Source organism: Sorex fumeus, unplaced genomic scaffold (assembly GCF_029834395.1).
Source record: "Sorex fumeus unplaced genomic scaffold, SorFum_2.1 ptg000078l, whole genome shotgun sequence".
NCBI lineage: Eukaryota > Metazoa > Chordata > Mammalia > Eulipotyphla > Soricidae > Sorex > Sorex fumeus.
In genome coordinates, this window is record NW_026606135.1 from 9,709,917 (window position 1) to 9,721,466 (window position 11,550).

The 11,550-nt window shown below is 46.6% G+C and overlaps 1 protein-coding gene across 1 annotated transcript; it reads left to right on the plus strand.

Moving 5' to 3' along the window:
* The first annotated feature begins 5,904 nt into the window (after nucleotides 1-5,904).
* On the plus strand, nucleotides 5,905-11,550 carry HHEX (hematopoietically expressed homeobox). Its single transcript, XM_056130407.1, has 4 exons — nucleotides 5,905-6,270; nucleotides 8,231-8,409; nucleotides 8,607-8,657; nucleotides 10,487-11,550. The coding sequence occupies exons 1-4, from the start codon at nucleotides 5,910-5,912 to the stop codon at nucleotides 10,703-10,705; spliced, it is 810 nt and encodes a 269-aa protein (XP_055986382.1). The 5' UTR covers nucleotides 5,905-5,909; the 3' UTR covers nucleotides 10,706-11,550.

An 11,550-nucleotide genomic window follows, 5' to 3' on the forward strand; every position in this document is an offset into this window, starting at 1 on the left:
CATCCCTTTGAGCTATCTCTTCCCCCTCTCCCCCGTTTTCTTTAAAGATGATTCACAAAAGTAGTGTAGTGATTAACACAATAACTCTTAGAACACGTTCATTACTGCACAGGAAACTGTATTCATTTGTATACAGCCTCCCTTTCTCCCAATTTTCTCAAATGTAGGTAATCACTAACTTATCTTCTCTCTCCATAGATGTACCTAAATCGGGACTTCTCATAGAAATATAATATGGGGACTTTTGTATCTTTTATTTTTTCTTTTTGGGTCCCACCCGGCGATGCACAGGGGTTACTCCTGGCTCATGCACTCAGGAATTACTCCTGACTGTGCTCAGGGGACCATATGGGATGCTGAGATTCAAACCCAGGTTGGACGCGTGCAAGGCAAACACCCTACTCTCAGTCCTATCACTCCAGCCCTATTGTGCCTGGTTTCCTGTGTAGCAAAATGTGTGATAGTTCACCTATGTTGTCGTAACAGCACTTCATTCCTTTTTATTACCAAACAATATTCCATTGCCTGAATGCTCCATAATTTATCACAAGTTAATATTTGTGCCATTTTACAATTTTTGCTGTTAGAATTCTGATATGGTCATTTGGTGAACAAGTTTTTTGGTGAATATGCACCTTCTTTTCTTGGGCACATTCCTAGGAGGAGAATTCCTAGGTTAAAGGGTAACTCCAAACCTTTTCAGGAATTGCTAGTTTCCCAAGCCAGCTGTCATTGCCACTACCAACGTACGAGGGTTCTAAAGTTTCACATCCTTAAACATCATTTTTATCTTCTGGGTAAAAAAAAAGTATTATAGCTATTTTAATGGCTGTGAAGTGTTATTGTAGTTTTAATTTGCATTTTCCTGATGACTAATGATGTTGAACATCTTTTCATATGCTTATCACCCATTCATATGTCTTCTATGGAGTAAAGTCTATTCAGATTATTTTCTCATTGTCAAAACTGGGTCCTCCTCCATCCCCTTTGGTTTCTTCATCCTTTTTTGGATTAGCAAATAAATATCATAAGCTCAGCCATAGCTCTGTAGTCAATAAAACTCACCCATATTACATGCTAAGTGATGCATACTGGAATATGTAAAATGTGGAATGGAACATCGCTGAAGTGGTTTCATGGGGACTATATTACCCATGTGTTCCACAGCTCTGATCCCATTTGTGACGTAGATGAGACATTTTAATTTGCACTTGTCAGCATTTTCTAAGTTAAACAGTAAGACACAAATGAGATTATGTCAGACTTTAGATAAAATGTGATAAAACTATTTAGTATGTAATAGGAAATAATTACAACATTTGAAGATAAATATTTTTTAAATTTTGGGGCCACATCCAGTGGTTTTGAGGGGCTACTCCTGGTGGTGCTCCAGGGACCAACTTGGGGATCCAACTTGGATGCAAAGTCTGTGCTCCCGTCATTGAAATAGCTCTCCAGAAACAATAAAAATTTTAGTGCAAGTAAAAATAGACCAACTTTTAAAAAAACTGATACTTCTAAACTCTAGCTACCTTGAAGTTTTACCTTCATATATTTAATCACAGAAAATAAATTGCAAAATTTTACTGAAGTTCCTACTAGATAAATAAGGTGGCAACCAACTTCTTTCTCACCAAGTATGGTCTCTTGCACAATAGCCCTGACTAAAATAAATGGTGCCAAATCTTTGGAGAGTCTTGTTTAATTCGGAATATAATTAAAATCTCATGTAGCTTTATTGGTTTTAGTATCCAGCAGAGAAAAAATATTGAAACTCCAAGAGATTTTTGAATTAAATAGCTACAACAGTTTTGTTTTATTAGTTTTGACTGTGTGAAAAAATTATAAGGACAACTTTGGAAAAATCTAGTTCTCTTAGGGCCCCAAATGACTTTTAAAACAATAAAACAAACTATAAAACCTACACAAGTGATATTAAAAATTATGTAGCTCAATAAATGTGACATTCATAAATGTGGTTGTAATTTTTTTTTTAACTATAGCAAAATGAACATAGATCTGACGATTGGATTTAGAAGAGGTAGTGTTATGCAGCTTAACGGAATTAAGTGCTTCAATTCACTGGTGAAGGTTATGTAGTAGAGCTGGAATGTTATACCAACACCTTTTAAGATCTCCATTCACTTCTCTGGGTCTGTGGCTAAATCAAAGAAGGGGATGATGCCTTCTTTTTCTAAATTAACGATTAACTAGCATTTTAATATTTATTTTTGGAAGGTTTGTACAGTGTTTTTTAAAAAATTTTTTTGACTTGTGGCTGAGTCATACACAGAATAAAGGAAACCGTACTCTCTTGAAGAATAATTTACTTGAGCAGAATTAAGTGAATTAGAATTGTTGCCTTACTAAGTGGAAAGAACTGGGAAAAGAAGAAAAACAGGGATGAGGGAGAAATCTCTTGTGAGGAAGTCATCACAGTGATTTTGTTAGTTCACTGAGATAATCTTTCAAGAACCAAGCATAAGTTTTGATGGCACTTTTTTTTTTTAAGCTTTGTTATGGTAACTGTCTTTTCTGTGTTCCCACGTGCCCTTGGTGAACAGAAGACAGTCTCCAAGTACCTGACTGCACTTTCCTCTGGGAGAGGGTTGAGAATGCGGACTCAGGGGTGGTCACTCCAGCAGCTGGACCACAGAAAGATGGGTGATTTGCAAAGTCCCCGACAAGTGGTTTCCAAGACAATGTGCTGCCTGAACTTGACACTGATTTAATAAATATTTTAAATTATTTGTATATTTTTAAAATCAAAGAATTTTATTTATTTTTGGTTTGGGGGCTGGAGCGATAGCACAGCGGTAGGGCGTTTGCCTTGCACGCAGCCAACATGGCCAACCCGAGTTCGATTCCTCCGCCCCTCTCGGAGAGCCCGGCAAGCTACCGAGAGTATCTCGCCCGCACGGCAGAGCCTGGCAAGCTCCCCGTGACGTATTCGATATGCCAAACACAGTAACAACAAAGTCTCCAATGGAGACGTTACTGGGCCCGCTCGAGCAAATCGACGAACAACGGGAGGGCCTTTACCTTTACCTTTACCTTTGGTTTGGGGGCTGTATCTGGTGATGCTCAGGGATTACTTCCGACACTGCACTGCACTCAGGGGATGCTGGGACACAAGGAACCAATCCCTGGTCAGATGCCTGCAAGTCAAGTGTCTTTATCCACTGTGCTATTCAGTTGGGCCCCAGTTATTTATATCTTTTTAAAAAAAGCCAGAGACAAAGAGATAGTTCAGGAGGCAAGGTGCCTGCCTTGCACGTGGCTGACCAGGTTCAATCTCAGCACTGCATATGGTTTCCTGAGCACTGCCAGGGGTCATTCTAGCACCAGTTGGTGTGGCCCAAAATTCCAAAAAAGATAAAGGTGAGAGAGAGAGAGAGATCCTTTACCTTTTTACATAAAACCACGCTTCCATACTCATTTTTTTTATATCTAATATTTTCAAGTTAAGAAACAGAGCAAAAGTAGAGCAGGTAGGTGACTGACTGCCTTGCACATCACTTACTCTGGTTTGATTCCCAGCCACATATGATCCCCCAAACACCGCCAGAAGTGTTGAGTACAGGAACCAGAGTAGGACCTGAGCAACTCCAGGTGTGACCCAAAACAACAACAAAAATCTAGAATCCAATTAATTGGTGTGTGATAGTATGAGAAATTCATACTATCTGTGTAAATTCTCATGAACAATATTGCATGCAATGGTTTTGGTGTACAGTGGTGAGTTTTATTTTTGTGGTGATGGGAATGGAATTAAACTTCGGTTACAAGCACGCAAACATGAACTTCACAGCTAAGTCACATCTCTGCCCTAATGATGGTCATTTCCTGAAAGAATCATTAATCAAAATAAAATCATTTTCCGATTTTATCTGTCTTCCTACTTGCCTTTTTTTTTTTGCATTATCATTCACCATCTCTTTCTTTGAATATCTCTATGACAGTAATACTAGAAACTGTTATATTCAACAGGCACTATAAATCATGGGGTGTTTTGATGCTTACATCATTTCAAAGTTAGCCATGGGAAGAGCCTTCAAGATGGATCCTGGTTTTTTGGCACAAGATGTTTCAAGCTCACCTTTTTTCTTGTCCAAGACTTAGAATTTAGTTTCTTCAAGGACTTTCTTACACCGTGAATCCCACACACTTTAATTCTCCAAATACTCATTAAATACAAAGTATCCTCTCTCAAACTCCATCTCTTTGTAGAGTGTGATGTATTGTGTGTGTCCCTGTGTGATACTCAACGTTCTAAAAATAACATGCTCCACTTACTTGTGTTTGTCTTTGTTAATTCTTGGCTGTCATCAGCTGCTCAAGGATGCCCAGGAACCCAAGGCCAGAAGGTTAGGAAACTTTAGGCAAAGCTTCACATGTTTGAAACGAAAAAAATCTCCGGGAGATTGACTTAAGCAAAATTGCACTGGCAACTTTCACATGTTAATCCTTCATCTGGGAGAGTTCGACCCTTTCTAGACATTTATTTTGCAAGCATCTCTTCTTTGGAGAACCCCTATCCTTGCTTCCTCCCTCCTCCCCCAATTAAGTGACGTCCCCTTGTTATAAGGTTTCAGATCACTATGTACTTCTCCTTTCCAGCACACACACAAGGCAGTGTGTTAAAAAGTTTGTTTCCTGCCTTGAGGCCAGGAAGTCATCTGTCTTGTTCACTGCTGGCACACAGTAGCGGCTCAACAAAAATGTGTAGTGAAACTCGAACTCAGGTCAGACGGCTTCCAATCCACTCTTTCCAACGGCGGCCTCGCTGCAGCTGGAGAAATCGCTGCGAGATTGTAAAGAAATAATAATTAAAAAAAAAAAGTCTTCTCGAGAGAAAAACCTGGGAAGTTATTTCATTTCCACGGGTAATGAAAGAACCTAGCAGAAACTGCTGGCCGCGAGGTGTGACGGCCGCAGGAGGGCGTCAATCAAGAAAATGCCCCCTTGGCCCTTAGGCGAGCGGAGCTGCACGCAGCAAGCCCAGGCCGTACTGGCTGGCTGGCGAGCGCCACCGCTTCAATAGGAAACACGTGCACACCGGGAGGGCCGGGCTGCAGCTGCGGTCCCCGGGGTGGCGGTGGTGGTGGGGTCTGGGCATGCGACACCCCTTAAGGAGCGGGCCGGTTGTCCAGTTTCTGCCCGCACTTCCCTTGATTTCCGCGCAATCTGACTTCTGCCAGCGTGCCCAGGAAAAGGCTGCATCCCGGAGCCAGCAACCGAGACAGGCTGGCGACAGGCCCGGAGTGGGGAGCACCTTCATGAGGAGCCCAGTGGGACGCGGCGACGGTCCGTGGATTTCTCTCTCGGCGCTGCAGCCCCTCCCCGCCCCCTGAACCCAGGCTACTCTCGCTACGCGCCCCGGAGACGCCGCGGGGTCACAGGCAGTTGCCACCGCTACTCCCGGGAGTGCAGGCCTCGAAGGCGCGGCGCTGCTGGAACCCGGGCGCTCCGCGGGTCCGAGGGCAGGTGCCCCTGACCTGGGGCCGGGCCCGAGTTTCGCCCGACCGAGCGGCTTTGCCCGCGCCGGGGCCCGGGAGCCCGGGGTCGACGCCGCAGGGAGCCGCGTGCCAGCCGCCGCCACCCGGGCATCTCCGGGCGCCCGTCGCGCGCGGGCCCGGCCGGCGACGCGCCCGGGCGCGGGGTCCGGCCGGCTGCGGGCGAGCGCGTCCCGGGGCGGGGAGCGCGGCCGGCGGGGGCGGGCCGGGGCGGGGGCGGGCGGCGGCTCCCGGGGCTCCGCGCCATTGGCCGCACGGCGGGCGGCAGGAAGGGGCCAGAGCGCGCGGCCCCACCCCGCGGCCGGCCGAGCCTATCGCCGGCGGCGCGGAGCGCGGATAAATGTCGCGCCGCGGGCGGGCCGGCAGCTCTCCCGGGGCCGAGCGCGGCGCGCCATGCAGTACCCGCACCCCGGAGCCGCGGCGGGCGCCGTCGGGGTGCCGCTGTACGCGCCCACGCCGCTGCTGCAGCCCGCGCACCCGACCCCGTTCTACATCGAGGACATCCTGGGCCGCGGGCCCGCCGCGCCCGCCCCCGCCCCCACGCTGCCGTCCCCCAACTCCTCCTTCACCAGCCTCGTGTCCTCCTACCGGACCCCCGTGTACGAGCCCACGCCGATCCACCCCGCCTTCTCGCATCACTCCGCCGCCGCGCTGGCCGCCGCCTACGGACCCGGCGGCTTCGGGGCCCCCCTGTACCCCTTCCCGCGGACGGTGAACGACTACGCGCACCCCTTGCTCCGCCACGACCCCCTGGGTAAGGTGGCCGGGGTCACGGAGGGGCCGAGCCGGGGCGGCGGCGGCGGCGGCGGCGGCGAGGCGAGGAAGGCGCCACCCTGCAGGTGGCAGCGCCCGGAGGCGGCGGGGGCGGAGGGAGCAGGCAATAGAAAGTTGCGGCCGAAGCGATTGAAAAACGGCTCCCGGGCGCGCGCGGGCAACGGAGGCGCAGGCCCCGCGGGGCGCGCGGCCCGGGCTGACCGCATCGTGACTCAGATTGGTTTTCCTGCACCTTGCAGACGTCGGGGCGCGCGGGCGCGGCGGCCCGGGCAGGAGGCCCGAGACGGTCCGGGGTGGGACCCCCACCCCCCTTAGCCGGAGGGACCTCGAGGAGAGTGCCCAGGCGCCCCCACGGCCGGACCTCTGCGGGGCAGGGAGAGCTGCCCGGTCGGGGTGGTTACGCGGCTGGACCGGGTTCAACAGGCTTGTGCAGTGAAAGAGCCTGACCCTTTCCGTTCATACAGGAAATCTTGAGTTCTCGATAGGAGTAAATCTGGTTTCAGAAGCTGTTAAGTGTTTTCCTGGCTGCATGAAGCAGACCCTTCCCCCGGAGTAGTGCACGCTGCTGATTATTTTATCGACATCCTCAATACAGACAAATTCAGGAAACACTCGACTTCTGATAGCCGGGATCCGTTTTTCTGATATTGTTCATTTCCTCTGTGTGGGATGTGACTTTATGGCAGCTAAAATAACCAGTTGCTTCCTTTTTTTTTTTTTTTTTGAGGCTGTTTTGCACCAGTCTGAAGCCTGACGTAAGCAAAATCTCGAGAAAAAAAATAAAAAAGAAATCAACCCCAAACAATGACAGCTTTCAAAGCTCATAGACGGCCTCCCTTAGACAGACGGATGGACTGACCCAATGCCTTTGGAGTAGAGAGGGCGCCACGTCGGGCAAACGTTTGCGGGGCCGGTGTGCGTGGCCTAAGAATAAACCGCCCGAAATCCCCCGAGGATCCGCGCTCTGGGTGGCTTTTGGCGCCTTTGGCCTCGGAAACTCGGGGATTGATAAAGAAACGGGGTTCCCTTGTCTTAGGTCCCCAGAGTTGAAGATTTGGAGCGACCCTAGATACCACTAACTTTTTAGATTAACGTTTTCTAATGTCATCAGATAGTGGTGTGTGGCCTCGAGCTCAGTCCGCTGCCTTTCTAGTCATCATACTTGGGAGAGATTATAATTTCGCTTTTTTGGGAGGTTGTTACCTTATTAAGTTGTATATTTTGATTCTAGCCTTTGAGGGTTGCGGCTGCGGTTCGCCCAAGCTGGACCCCGCTTCGGGCCGGGCCGGGCCTGCCCGGGGCGAACGTTTTCACAGAGCGCGCTGGGTTTCCTTGGTTTACTGCTGGGACTGTGCAGGAGGAAGCAAAGGGTTTTTCGAGATAGACCAACAGGAAACACATTGACGGAAATGTTGCCATAGCCCACGGGGTGGCTTTAACTGGCCGCCCCCGCAGGCCGGGTGTGAAATCAGAGGCTGCTGCGGCGCCCTCGAGCCAAGATTGAAAGCGCCACGCGCGGCCTAAGGCCGGCGCTCGGGGCCCGGGGCTGTGCGCGCAGCCTGGGGCGCAGCGGGCCCGGACTCAGGCGCCTCCCCTGCTCGGCCCTGGATACCGGGGAGGTGCGATTCCCCAGGGACGAGGATCTGGAAGTGCAGGAAAGCGTGTGCATTCGACCGCGATTTGGGACAGAGGGTCTTGGTCTATGACCCTTAAGCCTATGCCCAGAGTTCAGAGGCTCCGAGGACTGGTCGTGTGTGTGCGTGTCTCTGGCTATGCATGCGTACGCACGTCGGGCCCCTGCGTCGGGTGGCGCGTATGTGTGAACGTGCCGGCGTCTCTGCCCTTACGTCAACCCCGCACCCGCGCAAGCCCCTAGACAGGGTTTGGGACTCCAGAGCCGGCTCCAACCTCCCCCTCCCCCCCACTCTTGCGGTCCGCAGGCAAACCCCTGCTCTGGAGCCCGTTCTTGCAAAGGCCCCTGCATAAAAGGAAAGGCGGACAGGTGAGGTTCTCCAACGACCAGACCATCGAGCTGGAGAAAAAGTTTGAGACCCAGAAATACCTCTCACCGCCCGAGAGGAAGCGTCTGGCCAAGATGCTGCAACTTAGTGAGAGACAGGTGAGCGCGCCGGCGGGCGGGCTGTGGGGCTGCGGGCAGGCGGGCGCGGGCCGGCGCGGTGAGCCTGGGGCCCCCCGCGCGCCGTCCGACGCCCCGGAGCGCTGCGCTGTTCCGTTGTCCCAGGACCTGCTTCCCGCCCACCCTGGACCTTGGGGATTCTGGGCTCGGGGTGAGTCTTCATTCTTTCCTTCCTGTAGGTCAAAACCTGGTTTCAGAATCGACGCGCAAAGTGGAGAAGACTTAAACAGGTATGGACGTAGTTCTGTTTCTATGGAAATTAATATTTTTCTCATGTTATCTCTATGCGAGGCCTGTTATGGGTTGTATGCAAAAGTCATTTGAGAGGCTATTTAACCTCTTCACCTTGATTAAAAAGGCAAATAGTCTTGCTGAAATTCAGGATGAGTTGCTCAGGTGGCAGTAATGTTAAAAGCACCTAATGCAGTTCCTATATCAATTATGCTTGGGTTTTCACACACTGGCTAGTAAAGCTCCCAGCTAATTGTTTTATAAACCCCATATGTTGTTTATCTAATTAACGCAGGAAAGATAAAGTAATTGACAGTAAATTACTTAAGTAGTTATCTTTGGGAGAAAATTGTTTATTTACCCAGCCATAATAAAACCAGGCAGAGCTTGAAGGTAAATATAAGGAAATAAACACCTTTAAGTCTTGTTTGCACCGTATTTTATAATTAATTTGCAAAGAGTTGAACAATTATTATTCATCTAAACCCAGCTCTTAAAATAATATAGAACAGGTAGAAGAGCCAAGCCCGTGTGTAAAGAAGCTCAAACTTTCTAACTCTGATGGCCTTGTTACGCAATATGCGATAAGAAGGAAAGTCTAGTTCCATTTTTGAAAAGCTCTGTTGACTTTTAGCTGAAGATTTGGTTTTGATTTGACCTGATCTGATGTGTTCTCTGAAGTTTTCTGAGAACTGTGGAATCGTACGTTTGTCAGAGTATACACACTTTATAATTTGTAATAATTTCTCCAAGTGGTGAAATGGAAAGAAATGTATTAAGATTAATGATCATAACTTTTTCAATAAAAACAAGATAGTGTCACAAAGAATACATTGGGACAGAAAATAAAACTCCATATTTTCATTATTCTTACATAATGCCCTGAAGTAGGAATTTGCAAATTTTGGATGAAACTCTGGGCTTGATTCTAGGCACTGCAAAAAAATTTTGGAGGCAGAATTCCTCTCATTCTCTGACCGTGTTATATGGCTAGTAAGCCTTGTGAGTATGTTACTCTGTAGTCATGCTTTAAAAAAATTAGCAGTATGTCATAATATTTCTACATGACATTTATGTTTTTTAGTATTAAAAATTTGCTAGTTTACTTAATTGGAGTTCACCAAGGCCTTTACAAAGTAGTGGTTCCTGTAGAACATGAAAATATTTTTAGAAATTTCCCCCAGATTTAAACTACAGTTGTCTCCATTTTTAGTTGCCGTCATTTTGTGACTTCTCACGCAAATTTTCCTGTTAAACAATGTTTATAAAACTTCTCCAGAAAATGGATAGATTCAATATAATGCTAAATTTTATCCTTGACTATTTAGCATTCATATTTTTACCACACCTAGGAGACCCTATTAATTGACAAGGTTAGGTAATTTGAAGAATAAAGGACTATAATCTGATTTCCTTCCAAACTTTTCAGAATCTTGGGCTAGATTTTCATATTCATTTAACCTCATGTGTATTCATAACTGGTGCTTATCTGGCCAGAGAGTCATCTCTGATATGATAGAGACTTTTTACTTTTTTTGTCTTTTAACTCCTAGCAACATGTTTTGAAAAATTCCTTACATAGGAATAATGACTTAATAATTCAGAATAGGTGCCAGATTCCTTCATTGATTGAAGATGCCACGTTTTATTTCTTTGAAAGTGAGAACAACTCGCCAGTATGTATTTTCTGAATAAAAAGATAAGAGCTGAAAGCAGTTGACAGACTAAAAATTAAAAAAGGTAGAAGATGAAAAGATTTTGACTTAAGTCTCTCACTTCTCCATCTTTCATGATCTAAGTGGTCTTCATTTTCATTCTCTTCCTTCAGGAGAACCCACAAAGCAATAAAAAAGAAGAACTTGAAAGTTTAGACAATCCCTGCAACCAGAGGCAAGACCTGCCCAGTGAACAGAGTCGAGGTGCTTTGGAGAGCTCGCAGTGTGCTCCCTCCCCGGCCTCCCAGGAAGATCTTGAGTCTGAGATTTCTGAGGATTCTGACCAGGAAGTGGACATTGAAGGGGATAAAGGCCATTTTAATGCAGGGTGATGACCCCTGACATTAGCATCTTCAGGAAACTGGACATGGGAATAACATATGCTACAGAAAAGCTCCATGATGAGCCAGAAAACTAAACTGTCTGACAAAGGGAATTTTCTGGTGGTCTGAAAACAAAAATATCTGGTGCACTGGCTAAATAACATACTCACATTGAAACCTTAACTCTGCCTTAAGAAATGGTGTATGTACTGGTTTTAGGTTCTATGATAAAGTGACTTAACTGATTAAATCTCCCCCTTCCCCTCTTATGAAGAATTTTTTTCTATTTATAAAAAGTAATTTTGGAACTTTAAGGTTTAAGTTATAACTAAAGAATTTAATAGAATCTTCCTGAATGACTTTTTTAAAATCAGTTCTATGCATATCCCACTTAATAGAAAAGTAAAGGGGCACAGAGCTTTGGGAAAGGAGCCCACTTTTCAGATAACCTTGAATTCTTGAAAGGAAACGTTTTTTATTTTTATAGATGACATTGTTAAACTGCCTTAATCCGAGACTATTTCAGAACTCTTGGGGTCTTATGTGTGCATTTTTACCAGAAATATATAGTCAATAATCTTAAATGCGGTATTGCACTCTGCCTCAATACCTGTCTGACCAAGATGTCAAGGTTATAGTAGCGTCCAGTTGAAGCAGAAAAACTGACTTGGCAGGTGACTAAAGTTAATCACAGTTGAACTAGAAGTAGCAGGTTAATTACTTGTAAGTAGACTGTAGATAATTGTTTTATATCAAACTGTTTATAATGTGTGTATATATAATTGTCTTCTGTTAATAAACAAAACCAAAGTGGTGTTTGTGTTTTTAAATGAGTAACTTGTCTATAAAATAAA

Excerpts from the sequence above, each read along its gene's own strand:
- HHEX (XM_056130407.1), top strand. The coding sequence starts at position 5,910 with ATGCAGTACCCGCACCCCGGAGCCGCGGCGGGCGCCGTCGGGGTGCCG. Across the intron at positions 6,271-8,230 it reads GCTCCGCCACGACCCCCTGG|GCAAACCCCTGCTCTGGAGC; the intron begins GTAAGGTGGCCG and ends TGCGGTCCGCAG. Across the intron at positions 8,658-10,486 it reads AGTGGAGAAGACTTAAACAG|GAGAACCCACAAAGCAATAA; the intron begins GTATGGACGTAG and ends CTCTTCCTTCAG.